Genomic DNA, 17,254 nt, shown 5'->3' with positions numbered 1-17,254 from the left:
TACGCGTTTGCACATTATAACACAGTTTATCGACACTACTACTCTTATCTAACATGGCGAAAAAACAGTTTATTATCAATCGTAAGATGCTATTAGTTCGTATTGTTCAAGAGGCACTGTTTCTTATCAAGATTTTCAATTTTGCAAAACGTCGTGTAGACATTGTCCACCGTCCAACATTCGTTATGGTTACGCAGTTTTAACTACAGTAATCATTTATAAGATCCTACACATCGAAACACTGTCTCAAAGTTTAAATTTTGCATCTACCTATGTATATGTAACCGAATGAATTTATTGCCACAAGTTTAAAGTGTACATGCTGTCTTCATCCGAAATTGGAAAATATTTTCTCGCGTTAAGCAAGATAAAAATTACCTACTGTTCTTTACTATTCGTCCGAAGATTGCACTTGTCCTGTCACGGTCGCCAAGGTGTAACACCTCCGTTTTCATCCCTTCCTGATCTGATCGAATAGCAGCCCAATATTTATTATTAACTTGACCGTGAACCTAATGGGGCTGGTAATCGGAATTGACTGCTACGGAAGTTGTTACTTTCCAGTTCGCCCTGTTCAATACTATAATACTGAATGTATGGTAATTAGGAACACCAACACAGTTTTACTAATTACGAACTTATATTCTTCTCAAAACACAAAAAGGAGACAGCCACTGCCTTCGTCATACATATCTAATTACGACTAATCTCAGCACAGGCTTTCTTCATTTGCCATTATGGTCACACGCTAATCCATCACTGCATCCAAGACTGCAATCCAAAGTTAGGCCGACGCGGTAGACGCAAAACCAAATATCGGCACTAGTAACGTCACTGATCACTTTCATAATGATACTTCATCACTTCCCGTTATTAATTTACTATTTAGGCGTCTAACCACGGCGATGGTGACACCCTTCTTGGTTAAAGACCCAGTATTTCAATAATGGCCTCCACCTTCGACCATAGATACTAGTAGACTGGCTTTGCTGTGCAGAAGCTATAGGGCTGGTGTGGCTCCAACATAAACCACGTGACTGTTGGCAAAACATGGCGGGATTTCAAATCAGTAGTCTGCCATCCTATGTTTGTATTGTATTTTCCCCACATTTCTCAACTGACTGCCAAACGCTTTCAAGAAAAAATACTTTTTATTTGCGAAAAATTATGCCAAACTACATTTGACCTAGATTTGTTCACAGTACCATTTATAAAATCTAACAGACACATCGAACACCCCTCTGGTGGGCAGCGGGACGAAATTACCATAAGCTATCAATGAATGTAAAATTTCGTTAAAATTCTTTTAAACAGTAATAGTGGGCTCGTTTCAAAACTTTAAACATTGGATTCACCGCGTTTTGAGCTCTAGTCACTTATAAAAGAAAATGGGATATGGGAATAATGTCAACTATAGGTGCCAAAATTTTCAGTATCAATTTTAGGTGTACTTCAAAAGTTCATTTCCCAATATTTTTACAAAAGTTTAAACTATAAGTTTAAAAAAATGATATTTTAGATGAAAGGTGAGACTTTGAAGTTTCAGAAAATAATTTTGGAGCCCACATTTATGTAATAGAATTATAAGGTAGAAAAAATTCTCTTAATGTGTCGACTATAGGTGCTCTTACCTTATTATAATCTCACTTGAATATACAAATCCTTGCTACCTGTGGGCAATTAAGTGCCTCAAAATGAATAAAGCATATACCAAGGTGAATATTGTGCACCGTAGTAAAAGATGTCAATTATGTCTCAAGAAACACCTAAAAAATTTCAGCTGAAACAGTCGTTACAGCTCTCAATTTAAACAAGGCAGGCCATAAATTAAAAGTTCCAAGAGACTATCCAATGAATTTAAATTTTTAAAAAGTATTTTGTTGACAGTCGATGAAAACAATGTCAAGGAAAACTCTTTTCAAGGTTAAAACACTGTTGTCAACTTCTGTCCTAAGATAGTCATTCTGTGGGGAAACAAACTGCAAAATAACTGTGACAGTATATAATTTTTTAAGAAAACTATGTAAGAGACACTTTTCACTCCTAATATTGCAAAAATGTACAGACCCTCATCCAGATTAAGAGCTATTTTCCAGGGCACAAACAGGTTAGAGCTCATCTGTCACAACAAAAACATTTGGCAGTCTCTCAGTACAATAAGAATAGAAAAATAATGCTTGTACAGTGATCTCATTTTGTTCTGACACTGCGTGGGATCATGAGGAAACTTTTCCTTGCCTCTGCATAATAATCATGTGGGCATAAATAAAATAAAACTCCCCTTTAATTATCATTGCAGTTTGTGAACAATTTGAATAGCTTACTACAAATGCAGCAGAAGACAATTAGTCAACCTAGAGCTTAAAAACTCACTTTTTTAACATAAATTTTAGGCTTACCTTAGGAGTAACCTTTACAGATAGGAAAAGTTTTCTTACACTGAAAAAGTGAGGTATGTTTTCTGCAGAGTTCATGAACTGCCAATTCCATGCACAATGTCACATTTTCATGATGTTCTGTACCAAATTTTGGAAACAGTTGCATATGAATGAAATATATATACCTGTACTTGCTTCACTCAAACAGCATTCCAAATTTCTTATTGCAAACTTATGTGACAAATCCTTAATACCTGGTGTCTGTAGTGGATGCATACTGCCAGAGGTGAACACTATCCATTGCAGTAACAATTGAGATAATAGAAATACTTTTGTGCTTGACACTTCAATGATATTTACAAACATGCACTGTCAACACCATGCACAATCTCACATTTTCACTAAGTTCCTTAGCAAATTTTGAAAGCTAATACATATGAATGAAATATATGTACCTGAACATGCTTCACTCAGAGCCTACTGAATTTTGTATTACAATCTCATCTGACAAATACTTACTACCTGGTGGCTATTACATATCTATAGCAGACACAATTTACTGAAGCGAACACAATCCATTGCACCAACTACAGTTGACTAAGAATCGAGAAACTGGTTTAAACTTTTACGTGAAACAACTTTTGGGGGTTTGAGTTTCCATAGATAACATGAAAAGAAATACATGTGGATTTTTTCAAGTGCTTTTCTCATTTTAAATTTATTACACTTTTTTCTCAGTTGCTGCAAGTAGTCAAAGAAAACTAACATCTCTTGGGGAAAAAATAGATATTCAGAAAAAATTAACTCAATAATTTATTTCACAACATTATTTTATTTCTTACAAAATTTTGTTTCACATTTTCTTTCTTACAACACAATATTTCCCAACAGATTTATTTCTTAAGCCCATATTCTAAGAAGGCAGAACAATGTTTAACAGATAAAAAGATATAGAAGACACTGACTAGAAATAAATTTAGTAAAAATATAAGGGCCCAAACAAATTAACAACACAACATACAGACCTAGAAGGAACAAAAAATAAAAAAAGACAGTACATAAATATATATTCTGTTAAGAGCAAAAGAATATCTAGGTTTACATAAAACAAATGAATCCAATTGGTCTGAAAACAGAAGTAAAGTCCAAACATATATTGAAAAAGGCTTTGTGGATGCAGTATGGGCTCTTAGAGAGGCTAAGAACTCCAGATACCTCTGTCTGTACTTTGTGTAGACATCATGGTTCAAACATTAATAATAATAAACAACATAACATTGGCAATTATTAACTCTAATGTAATAGGGATCAGGCATAGAATATTTAATGTCCATTAAACAGCACAGTTTTTGTATGTAAACTCCTAACACAACCTTTCTGGAATGTTTCATCACAGACTTTCCAAAATGGTGATTTCTAATTTTAAAATACTCAAATAAAATTGATTTAATTAGAGCATTTCTGTGATTTTCTGTGGGCTCAAAGTCCATAATATATTGACATTCTGGAGTAGTCGGGTGTTCTGCCGGATATTCGTGTCAAACTTGCACAATATTTCGACAGTGAGGCACACTGTCGAAATATTGTGCAAGTTTGACATGAACATCCGGCAGAACACCCGACTACTCCAGAATGTCAGCATTTCGCCGGGAAAGCATGAAACCATAATATGTTCGTTGTTGGATTGAAAAACACTACAATCAACATCTGCGATAGCACATGAAACAAGAATAAGCATAACATTTTTCTTTTGCAACATTCCCTTCACCTGTTGCAACCGATAAGCTTGCTCTGTTGCTTTGCAGATTTTAATAATAACGCAAATTTTAATAACTAAACCTCCCACATTCTTTCTTCTGATTAGTCCAATGTCACTGTCCACTGCCCCACACAAGGAATTTGCACATTCTACACAATGTACTGACTTAGTCAATATACGCACAACGAATCCTGCTATGTATGCAACAACATTCCGTACATAATTTGACAGCTGTTCAAATGAGACAGCAGGAATGCTGTATGAGTAATCATGAGAGACTGATGTACCATCTAGGCCTAACTTCTCTGAATTACAATTGATAGCTCATGTAAATGGGTTAGATTGCATTACATCCAGTCCAGAAGATACACTGAGAATGGAACAATCTGCAGTAACTAAAGTAGGTTCAAATTCTGACCCTCTTACCTGCTGATGGATAAGCAATAGTTTGTAGGATGCTTTGAATTGATCTGCTGTGGGATTGTTGTTATCACCACCATATCTTCTGATTGAGCTGAAAAATGTCTCTATGTGGTCCTGTAGCCATTTATATGTAAGCAAGGAATTTAGTTTCGGTTGAGAGCTGTCTATGAGGGAAACATGTAATTTTCTTAGGCTCTGTATACATACAAGAAAGCCAAGGAAACCAGTCTTTCTGTTAGTATACAAAATAGATGGCCCATTAGCCTCAAGTCTCAACTCCTTAATATATTTTTCCACTTCATCAAGAAATGGTAAAATATGGACAGCTGTCTGCATTGACAGAGGAGATTTATACCCTTTGGACAGGCGATCCCTAGTATTGAAACAATCAAAAAGGTTGTTCATTATCCTTATAAATTGAACTGTATGTTCACATCCTTTAAAGTCAGCTAGCTGCAAATCTTTGTCAAGAAATTCTAGAGCATTAGCTACACTACCACTAAATGTTTGCACAGCAGTCCTTACATTCATTTTATGACGATACCACTCAATGTGTTTTGTTCTTATTTTTGTAGCAGCCAGAGGTTTCTCCACTTTTTGCAGCTCATGTAATTTTAATACATAATCCCATTTTATTAGATTTCTGTTTCCATCGAAAATGACACCTTTACCAGCTAATGTATTCCGTATTAACTTGAACATGTGACATGGATCAAGGAATATGCAAACATCATCCTTACATAGAGGGTTTTTTTTTAAAAAAAGATTTCATTCTGCATGTTGAGAGACAGGCCCCTAGCTTGTCTACCATTGCAGTGTTTACATGAGCACCATCAAAAGTAACAGAAATTACTTCTACTCCAGCATCATATGTAAATTTCAATGCCTCCTTAATTAGGTTTGATTTTTCAATAGCACCCAGGCCATTGACTAAAAAGTAGCCAATTGGAATTTTCCATGAACCATTAACAGCAGTCAACATGAATGTTAATGCCTCATTTGCAACAGGCACATTGTCATTGTCAAGATCTGTACCATAATCTATGTAACCAATAAACTTATTTCCACAAAATTCAACATGCTTCCTTACGGCAATCTCATCAAATGAGATGGCACAAAGCAATTTCTTACCTTTGCTAATGAGTTCTTGACTCTTTATTCTAAGCGCTATTGCTGCTTCTTTACTGAAACCAGGATCCCCATCAACAGCACTGTACCATTTTCTTAATGTTCGTGGATGTGGCAGTGATGTTTTAAAATTTTTCCTTACATAGCTATATGCCTTGCTACTGTAAAAATTTAGTGTTAGAGCAAAGGTACTAAGAGCTGCTGGATACATATTTGCTTCGTTACCTTTACTGACACGTTGGAGCAACTCCAAAGTACCAGGTGGCAGCATCTGATAGCAAAAAGCCATATCATTTATGCATAAGTATTCCAACCTGCAATCAGTCATACATTTTGAAAATGAAAGTCATTGTAAATATACTTGCCTTTAGTAAATTAGCCAGTGATTCATTTATAACACGATTATTTTCAAGATTATTTATCAAAGATTTCAAAGACAAGACTTTCATCTTCATCCCACGAGATGACCGCTACAAATTCTTTAACTTTCTGACTTTGATGCTAACCTGCCGTCTTGCCACATCTATCACTTTTTCTGCTATGCCAGGAGTACACAAATCGCTATTCGAAAAGTCCCCAATATACCTGAAACTTTTGTTTTTCGGGGTGTTCGTTTCCATATCGCATAACGTCACTGTAAACAAAACAAAAATGCATGTTTTGTGGTATAATTTGTGGGCGAAGCATGTCCGAAATGGCACTTAACGAAATGTGCAACAGTTCTATGCTAATACAATATTTTACTAACTCGCAGTTGTTACACACATTCTAACAACATTCAGACTTACAGGCATTGGAAGCACAGACTTCAGAAGACGAGGCATCATTTATCGAACGCCTTGTACTGTGCGATTTACGGAGCTTAGGCCTCTTCGATTTCATATGCTCCGGAAAATCGAAAAGTGTCGGGATAGCATCACTTCTTAGCCAATTCCCTCCAGTCTTAGCCCTATAAAAACATCAGGTTTAAAAAGAACAGCCATTGTAAATACAAATCATAAATATACATTGTAAATAACAACTAACCTATCAAAACATTTCTCCTCGAAGTGCTTCGAGCAAAGGCACGTATGTGCAGATGGCTTAAAATTTTTCCGCTTCAGGGCCTGTATCCAAAGCCGCCTTCGGTTTTCATCCTTAGGGAACCTATGAGTAGGAATGAGAAACAGTTATACTTACTTCTGTAACCGAATTATCACAGATACTTTCCAAAATGTAATACGAGTCTGACTTTACAGGCATCACTTTCAACACTTTAATTTACGTGAAATTCTATTTCAAGTGTAAAAAACATAGAAAAGTCACTTCAGCAGATTTCAATAAATGCGTCTGCACCATCATAGGAACACTTACACGTGAAATGTAATGCCATTTCCCCCGACAAAACGCTGAGTACAGCCATAAGCGCAACATGAAACAACCATGTTTTGCCAACATTCAAGTGACTTCAGCCCACAGATGTTGGAGCCACGAAAATGACGTCAGGGCCAGTCTATTATATTTATGGTCGAAGGCCTCCACACACACACCACTCCCGCCAACCGCTCTGGCGCATCTCGACACTCGCTCTCGCAACACGTCACAATCGATTGTTCGCCCTATCGACCTGTGCCGAGTGCAAAGTTATAGTAAGGGCCTATGGACCCCTTACACATTGCATAACATCTTAAAAAGTACATTTTATTTTCCAAGTTAATCGATGCCAAAATTAAATCTCCACTTCTGCTTCAAGCATGTGTTTCTTCAGAAACTTAGACAGTGCATCATGAAGATGTGCATTTCACCAGAGCTACATATGCCAATGATGCAAATTTTCAGCTTGTGAATTTGTGATCTTTCTGTATGACTACCTGGCAACAGCCTTACTGCTCTGGATTGAAATATTAAAGATGAATCTGTTTGTGAATTACAGTTTGTTTATTGAAAGCTTCTTTTTTGTTATGTCTTTTCCTTTAACTTATGAGAAATACATTCTCATGGTTTGTTTACCAAACTACTGTATTTGACTCCAAATGTCACTTCACTTTATTAAGATGCGCGCTTGCAGTAGTTAGGACTTTGAACTAAATTTAGTAGTGTTATTAAAACCGAATTTCAATTAACTGTCACCATACTTACTGCATACTCATTTACTCATGATTTTAGAATTGCATGAGACATCTGAAATAAAGTACTGTGCTTACATTTAAAAATTTATGTATTCTGACAGAAGAGTACAAATTACAGAAGACATGCAACAAACAATCTGCATTTGAAGAATCTCTAATTTCACAGTTATTGTTACTGAATAAAACAGTATAATTGTGTCTTATGATTTGACTGCCATATACTGCACTGCCATAGTTATAGAACTTGTTAGACAACCAGCTAGATATTACTACTAGGATGCATGTTGTTATTTAACTCAGAATGCAAATAAACCAAATGATTATTTTTATGTAACCTCATTGACACCTATACTGTAAGGCCACGAACCCTTAGGAAACTGTGATGCAGACTTTAAAAACCCCTGCAATAGACAATGCTACTGCTATGTAAGTCAATAGATGCAGAAAATAAGTGTACAAATTTTTTGAGGTCACTATTTTTTTCCCTTAGAGTAACCTGCCTTAACAGCGATTTGCATGATTCAGTTGCAGGAAAACAACTCTAAGGTGAAGCGTGCTCTGGCATTTGAGGAAGTTCTGGACTCAATTGGTTCCAGAGGGAAATTCCAGATGAGACTGAACGTTGTCTTCGTTTGTTTTGCATCATGTTTCAACCTGATGAGCGTCAATATGTTCTACATTGCTATGCAGACTCCTGATCACTGGTGCCATGTACCTGGTCGAGAACACACCAACCTGTCACTCGAGGAGTGGAAGAACTTCACTGTTCCCAGGTTTGCAGTAGGGACTATGTTTAATTCTTAACTTTCCTCTGTTACTAGTTGTGCTAGTGGTTTACAAAAGATGAATCATGCCATAAAGATCAAACAAATTCTAAATTGGTTCCTACAGACTACATACCAAACAAGGAAAGAAAAATAATCAAAGATATAGCTGCATTCAGTAGTACTATTGAGAGAATTTTTTGAAAACAACAATTATTATGTTCTCATTATCAACGAGAATTTAGAGCAGCTGTGGAAATGGTAAATCATGCATCAATAATATGGCCTGTTTGTGTAGCCTACGAAAATTCACTCACATCTTGAAAAAATCTATCAAAGGCCCTGGTAATTTGTAAAATCGATGGACACACCTAACTGCTCAATTCAAGCTTTATATCAGTCTAGTGTTGAAAGTGAAGACAATGGACAGAAGCCCAGTAGGTACATTAAACTCCATACTTAAAAAGACACCCACACTAGAAAATACTATAGTATTACAATGTAGCAGCGCCCGTGTTATTCCAAATTATGATGCAAAATTCCTTTGGACATGCTTGCGTGTTTATCAAAGTATCTTTCATTTCACTAATATTCTTCAGTTTGGTTAAGTGACCAAGAATGTTTAGGAAATTATTATTTCAACAGTCAACTTGGAACTATAGCACCCAGATATATTTATAAAAGAAAACTGAGAACACAAATACTATCAGCTATAGTTTTGGGCTCTTAACATTGGTTCACACATTAATTTCAACTACTCTTCTAAAGCATTTTTAAAATCATAAATGATTTTGTAATTGTCCATCGTGATATGACTATACAGGCTTTGATGCTAATAAACTCCTCTGTGATGTTCAACATACATTGTCATTCACATGATGTTTATTTACAAATACGTTAGAGTTGTACAGTTGGACTCACTGTCGAAAGGTTATTGCGAATAAGACATTTCACAGTAGAAAATCGTTGTTGCAGTAAAAGTTGAAGACATGATATATCGCCGTTCCACAAGTGAGCCATCTTTGTGTACAGATCCCTTCCAACATATGGTTTTTAGTGCTGGGACCTGGGAATCCCCAAAGGGATGTTTGACTCACCTTCAGTGCACTTCTTTTTGTTTAAGTGGAGGGGCTGCATCTATAAAGGAACTGGAATCTGTCAGAAAGAGAGGAATTGGTTGTGTTCCTGTAGTAATGGACCAAACCTGACATCTACCTAAATCGGAAATGAGAAACCATAGAACATCATTTTCAAGGTTGATATCAGATGGGTTCAAACCACCTCACGTCCCAAAGCCAGTCGGTGTAAAATTTGGAAAAACTTGCCGTAAATTGTTTTCAAATAAAACAGAATGCATCATAAAAAAATGGAATACAGATATTGCATGTTTTTCCTTTGACTGCGAATGATTCTTCATTTGTTAGTGGTTAAATGAATGCATATGTTAAGATAACATTGAAAGAATTTTGAGCAGATTTGTTAAAAGAAAAGCATCTATTGCTATTTGAGTGATAATTTTGTTAATCATCACAATTTTTGGGCGACACGGGCAAATCGAAGAATATTTTTATGCACCGTCTTTAATTTATTATGAATAGTAATAATTCTGAAGGAAAGACCAATGACAGCCGCAATCGGAAATTGAAATAGTTTGATGGTGAAAGCTGATTATTTCTGCCAAACCAGAACACAAGCGTGGGTCATATGCTTAACACAAGCAGTTGAATTAACTGGTATCACAGCTTCATTAATTGGGAGCAGTACACTGCATGGCCTTAAATTTAGTGTTAAGTTTTTAATTAATCTCGGTGAGTCATTGGTGATAGTTTTATGCATGCGGTTGATCAGAAAGATCCGAGACATGTCTGGCACTGATGAGATCGCTTCCTTCTCGTGAGATTGGTGAGGCCAACATTTCAAAGCTTGCTTTGAAACTGTGACCTCTGAGGACATACCAACAGAAGGCTTTCTGTATGCTGTCTGCTAGCTGATTTGAGACTGGTAGGATTTGGCCCAAATAGTACATTCTGCTCGCTGTAGATATTCTGACTGTGTATAATCTTTGCAGGAGATCTAATTCCCTATGTGACGAAATGCATGTTGTGGCTCTGATCTTGTGCAGCATGTCTGTCCAGTTTTTTGTCACCATAATGTCTCTGTCTGGTATTGCCCCCCAGTATACTCCGAGAGATTTGTGCTATGCCCTTATTTCACACCAGTTGAGATGGATAGCATCACCAATGCTTCTTCCTCCATAAACCAAAGTTGTCTTTCTTTTGTTTAGTTTTGCACCAACGACCGCAATGAAGTCGCTGACGAGGTTCCCCATTTCCGTCAAATTTACTAAGATTGTATCGCTAACCACACATCGTCAGCATAAGCAATGCAAGCCACTTTCTCCGTTCTGATGGCGATCCCAAGTGACTGCTGCGTTAAGCGTACAAGTAAGGGTTCTAGCACGATGGCATACAACGCCACTGATAGAAGGCAACCTTGCCTGCTAGACCTCCTAATTAAAATTTTGTCAGAAGGGTGGCCATTAATCAAAATACGTGATATGGCATTGGAAATGAAGTGCTGCATAGTTTGGCAAAACGTTGGTAGAAACACTTATTCGGCAGTACCTTAATCATAAATTCATGGTCCATGTGGTCATATGCTTTTTCAAAGTCTAAAAATAGTTGTGCACCAGGGTCGTTATTGTCTGCCAGAGCACAGATGACATCCCATAGGTCGCAGGCAGCTGATACTACACTCTGTTCAGGTACTGCACCATGTTGGTATTTTCCTAGTATTTTATGTAACACCAGTTGCATTCGCTGTTTCATAGTCGGTGCTATGATTTTAAAGCCTGAATTAAGTAAGGCGATAGGTCGCATTTCATGTATCCTTTTGCTGTTTCCTTTTCTGGGTAAAGGCACAACGAAGCCTTCTTTGAGTTCCTCTGGTACAGATTCAACCTGCCATAATTTGTTAGCAATTTGAGTTAATGCTGGGGCCAAGATATTCCGGTAATGTAGACCAAATTCCCCTCCAAGACCGTTGGGTCCAGGAGATTTTCATTTTGTGGAGCTGAACACAGCCTGTTTTACATCATCTTCACTGAATGGGGCCTCAAGCGCACCATTGTCTTGAAACTATTTAATTGAGTACTTCAGTGCAAAGCGTGTCATTGATCTCCTGCCTGCCATAAAGTTCTCAGCAGTGTTATACACATGTGATGAGATACCGCATTGTCTTGTAACTGCAGCCCCTGTCCCATCAACAACCTCTTCAATTAGCTTCACTTTCTGTCGCCGCATTGTTCGTAAAGTGTCGTACAGTGAGGCTGTTACCTCTGATTCAATGTCCTTTGATGCGGATCGCATTATCAGGCATTCCATTAGTTTGCTATACAGGTTCATAATTGTAGCCTTGTACTTCTTTATGTGGTGATAAGTGCCATCAGCTTTGATGTTGGTGGCATGGTATGGTTCACAGAAACATGAGAAGTAAAATCCTGTCGTTTGTTTGAACCAACAGCCTAACTTTTTACCATTGATCAAAGTTTCAGTACAGCTCTGTGTAGCCAATATTCAATAGTCGATCTGTATTGGGTTTTGGAGTGCTTTACTTGATCTGACACCCATTGGATGTCTGCATCCAGCTGCTTGCCTAGAATTCTCCAGTAGCCTCTCCTACGAAACATTTCTGGGCGTTTGAGGTTACCTATCATTGATGAGCACTGTGGTCAGAAAACTGACTGGAGCAATATCACTGTTCATTACAATACGGCCAAGAGCGGCAGAGACGTAATGCGTTCTATCCGGCTGGCGGAATTGCAGGCTACGTGTGTGAATGTGACGTGGTCGCCATGTATTTTCTCCCAAGTGTCAAGTAGTGTCAATCCAGAGATGAGGTGGTAGAGTTCTGTTCATTTATTAAAGTTCGATGTTTCGTCTTTTACTCAGATAACACCGTTAAAATCTTCCCGTGTGATAAAATTCACGGCATATTCACTAATTAAACAAGGCACATCATTTTTATAAAAGTAAGAACGTTTCTGTTAGCGGTTACTGCCAGTTGGTGCATATGAGTTAACAATCTGAATGCCATTGATTCGACAGGATATGACTGTCCATTTGTCAGTCGTATTATGTTAGAGTGATGAAGAACCATCTCGTAGCAGGATTGGAGTTCCTGTGTGATTCTCTTTTCTGATGTTCATTATGGCTACAAATCTCGCTGCGTTTGGTTCTACACACAAACTTCTTCTAACAGCACGATGCTTACATTAGTGGTGTATGGGAAATCTGTGACTGCTCTGAATTCCGTTAATATTAATCGTTGTTCTGTTGTACGTCAAAGTATCGGTCCTTAAGAAGGAGATATAGCCGACCTGCTAAATGGCGCTCTGTCCATACACACACATTCACACAAAGATTTCAGTATAAAGCTACTGTTGGCCCTCATTTCTGTTCCTTGCATCGTCCATCCATCAAGGACCAACTGGTATTTCACTTAGATTGTTGCCTGAGTCCATGGGTTCTAATGAGGCAGTTCATGACGTTGCCGTTGTTTCAGGTTGACTGTTTTTCCGTTTTGCAGCCTAATTGGACTACTGGGCTCAATTTTTGTGCTGCCTCAATAGCTTCTCCGTGAGCAATGCAAAGTTTCTTTTTGTCAGGCGGCCTTTGAAATCTTTCTGGGACTCCGATACGAACTTTTTAGATTTTTAAAGTGGGAATTGCTTGTACACTGGTGTCCGAATGCAGGTCACGCGTCTCAGTGTATCTGTAGCGTTGTCTGTAAGGTGTAACGCCATTTGTCAGCCGTTACATTTATTCAAAGAGTCATTTGCCAGAATGTTGTATATGACAATAGTGTTATCCAACTGTGAACAAGATGTGCTCTCTTCGCCTGCGATAGATTGTTTCGGAACTGAATCGTACACGAAGCTGCGTGAGAACAGAGTAATTTCAGGAACAACATTAGATCGCGCTGTCATTGCAATGTCTGTTTGAGTGTGGGAGATTTCCTCGTCAGTGCTCAAAGTGGCTGCACTAGTTGTTGCTGCTGTGGCAGTGAGTGCTACGTCATCGGCAGGGTACACAACACTGTCGACAGAATTTTATTGTTGATATTACTTTTCTTTCTAAAATGCCATCCATTCCGTCCAACTGCTCTTCGAAGTCCTTTGTTGTCTCAGACAGAATTACAATGTCATCAGTCAACCTCAAAGTTTCATACCTCTTCTCCCTAAACATTAATTGCCTCTTGAAATTTTCCCTTGGTTTCTTTTGCTGGTTGCTCAACGTACAGATTGATCAACATCAGGGATAGGCTACAACCATCTCGCACCCCATTTGAACCATGCTTCCTTTCATATTCTTCATCTCCTGTGACTACAGTCTGGTTTCAGTACAAGTTTGAAAGGTCCTATCCCTCCCTGTATTTTGTAACTGCCACTTTCAGTACTTTGTGAGAATGTACTCCAGTCAACATTGCCAACTTCTGCAGGATGAATTAGGGTTGGATTACCAGGTCACAAGTTTTTTCAAACCTAGTGCTGAACTTGGGCAGGCTACAGAGGATTTAGGTTCACTATGTAAAGGTTTTACTAAGGAAGACACCGTGGTTATTGTGGGTGGGCCGGGCAACAGTATTGACAGAGATCCGGGGTACAGCATAGAGTGTGACCTGGCAAAGATTGCATCGGCATCGAATCATACCGGTGTTGGGTTTGTGTCGGTTCTGGAGCGCCACGACCGGCCTCATTTGACCTCTTCTGTCAGGAGAGTTAATTTGGAGTTGGAACGGCTACTTGGATCTGGTGCAGGTTCACACATTGGTGTGGTTCGTGTTGATTCACTCTGTAGGTGGGACTATACTAGACATGGTCTACACTCTAACAAGAAGGGGAAGGGTAAACTGGCTGGGCTGATAGCAGGAAATTTAAAGGGGGGAGGAACTACATCTCATGGTGGAAACTCTTTTTTAGTGTAAGCTCAGTGTCCAGTGGGAAACTCAGCAAGGCAAGTACTAAAGATGTTAAAGAAGTTCAAGATACTCACAAAAGTAAAGTGAAAAATAATGTTAGTATATTTCATCAGAATATTGGGGGATTGAAGAATAAAATTGATGAGCTTCTGCTTTGTTTAGAATATATAGAAACTGAGAATGTAATAGATATACTATGCCTGTCTGAGCATCACATTGTCACTGATATGCAAAAGGTTAGCATCAATGGGTACAAATTAGCTGCACATGTAAGTAGAGATAATATGATGAGAGGAGGAGTTGCCATATATGTCAAAAGCTTCAACAGTGCAAAAAATTTAGAAACTAAAAAATTTTGTGTAGAGCAACATATGGAAGCATGTGCCACTGAACTTAAACTAAATGATGGCACTTTCATAATTGTAACAGTGTATAGGTCCCCCTCAGGGAATTTCCAGCTATTTCTAGAAAACTTGGATGCTTTGTTGTGCTATCTGTCAGACAGGGGGAAGCAAATTATCATTTGTGGGGATTTCAATGTTGATTCCCTGAAAGAGTGTAATAGGAAGAATGACCTTTTAGTATTACTCAGTTCTTTCAATTTGAGCTCCGTCATTGATTTTCCTACTCGGATAACAAAGAACAGCAGTACATTGATAGATAACTTTTTTATAGACCAAGATAAGTTTAAGGACATAAATGCTTATCCTGTTGAGAATGGTCTTTCAGATCATAGTGCACAGCATGTTACAGTACATGACATAGCTCCATGCAGTATAATAAATCAGACTTGCAAAGCAGTGCGTTCAATTAACAATATAAATATTGCAAACTTTAGGGAAAGCCTACAGCAGCTAGACTGGGATGAAGTGTATAAGGAACCCGATGCAAACTTGAAATATAACTTATTTCACAATACATTTTTAAGGGTATTTGAATATTGTTTTCCCAAGAAAATAGTTAATCATAATTCCAAGAAAACATATAAAAAACCTTGGCTAACTAAAGGAATAAGAATATCTTGCAACCGTAAAAGAGAACTGTATCTAACAGCAAGAGGGAGTACTGACCCCGAAATTGTTCAATATTATAAAAACTATTGTGCGGTACTAAGAAAAGTTATAAAAAAATCCATAAGCATGTGTATCATGTCTGAGATCAGTAACTCTGATAATAAAATTAAAGCAATTTGGAATATTATTGAAAGGGAAACAGGGCAACCAAGAGCACAGGAAGACTTTAGTGCAATAAAACTGAATGACAAGTGCACTAACAAACAATCAGAAATTGAAAATATTTTGAATAATCATTTTTTAAATGTTGTGGAGAAAATAGGATCTAGATCTTCACTAGAAGAGGCAAGGCTATTAATAGAAGAGGCCATACCTGCGCAGTTTGAAACAACTGTAATTCCACCAACCTCTCCCTCTGAAATCAGTAAAATAATAAACTCACTGAAAAGTAAAAGCTCTTACGGAATTGATGGCATTTCCAGCAAAGTACTTAAAGCTTGTTCCCCACAGATAAGTAGGATTCTCAGCCACGTATGTAATAGCTCTTTGGAGAAGGGTGTTTTCCCTGATAGACTGAAATATGCCATTGTAAAACCATTGCATAAAAAGGGGGATATGTCGGATGTCAACAACTACCGCCCAATCTCTCTTCTGACAGCTCTATCAAAAATTTTTGAGAAAGTAATGTATTCAAGAGTAGCCTCCCATATTTGTAAAAATAAAGTACTAACAAAATGTCAGTTTGGTTTTCAGAAAGGCTTTTCAACAGAAAATGCTATATACACTTTCACTGATCAAATATTAAATGCTCTGAATAACCGGACATCACCCATTGGTATTTTTTGTGATCTCTCAAAGGCCTTTGATTGTGTAAATCATGGAATTCTTTTAGATAAGCTAAATCATTATGGTTTGAGTGGGGCAGTGCACAAATGGTTTAATTCATACTTAACTGGAAGAATGCAGAAAGTTGAAATAAGTGGTTCGTGTAATGTTAAAACAACAGCTGATTCCTCAAACTGGGGTGCTATCAAGCACGGGGTCCCACAGGGTTCGGTCTTAGGTCCTTTACTGTTCTTGATATACATTAATGACTTACCATTCCACATTGATGAAGATGCAAAGTTAGTTCTTGTTGCTGATGATACAAGTATAGTAATAACATCCAAAAACCAAGAACTAAGTGATGTAATTGTAAATGATGTTTTTCACAAAATTATTAAGTGGTTCTCAGCAAATGGACTCTCTTTAAATTTTGATAAAACACAGTATATACAGTTCCGTACAGTAAATGGCACAACTCCAGTAATAAATATAGAATTTGAACAGAAGTCTGTAGCTAAGGTAGAATTTTCAAAATTTTTAGGTGTGTCCATTGATGAGAGGTTAAACTGGAAGCAACACATTGATGGTCTGCTGAAACGTCTGAGTTCAGCTACGTATGCTATTAGGGTTATTGCAAATTTTGGTGATAAGAATCTCAGTAAATTAGCTTACTATGCCTACTTTCATTCACTGCTTTCGTATGGCATCATATTCTGGGGTAATTCATCGTTGAGTAGAAAAGTATTCATTGCACAAAAACGTGTAATCAGAATAATTGCTGGAGCCCACCCACGGTCATCCTGCAGACATCTATTTAAGGATCTAGGGATCCTCACAGTAACCTCACAGTATATATATTCCCTTATGAAATTTGTTG

At 37.6% G+C, this 17,254-nt stretch overlaps 1 protein-coding gene and 1 long non-coding RNA gene across 2 annotated transcripts in view; one reads left to right on the top strand and one right to left on the bottom strand.

Moving 5' to 3' along the window:
- Positions 1 to 3,241: 3,241 nt before the first annotated feature.
- On the bottom strand, positions 3,242 to 7,230 carry LOC126355862 (uncharacterized). Its single transcript, XR_007565544.1, has 4 exons — positions 7,042 to 7,230; positions 6,715 to 6,834; positions 6,477 to 6,637; positions 3,242 to 6,322 (listed from the first exon to the last, which is right to left on the bottom strand). It is a non-coding gene; the product is annotated as an uncharacterized LOC126355862 (long non-coding RNA).
- Positions 7,231 to 8,312: 1,082 nt separating this feature from the next.
- LOC126355713 (solute carrier family 22 member 7-like) overlaps positions 8,313 to 17,254 on the top strand; it is a 57,400-nt gene continuing 48,458 nt past the window's right edge. The window contains exon 1 of the mRNA XM_050006081.1: positions 8,313 to 8,569. Within this exon, the coding sequence (XP_049862038.1) occupies positions 8,313 to 8,569 (257 nt within the window). The remainder of the gene's footprint in view (positions 8,570 to 17,254) is intronic.

This window comes from Schistocerca gregaria, chromosome 3, assembly GCF_023897955.1.
Source record: "Schistocerca gregaria isolate iqSchGreg1 chromosome 3, iqSchGreg1.2, whole genome shotgun sequence".
NCBI lineage: Eukaryota > Metazoa > Arthropoda > Insecta > Orthoptera > Acrididae > Schistocerca > Schistocerca gregaria.
Note: the sequence above shows the minus strand (reverse complement) of the source record. Positions and strands in the feature narration are given on the sequence as shown.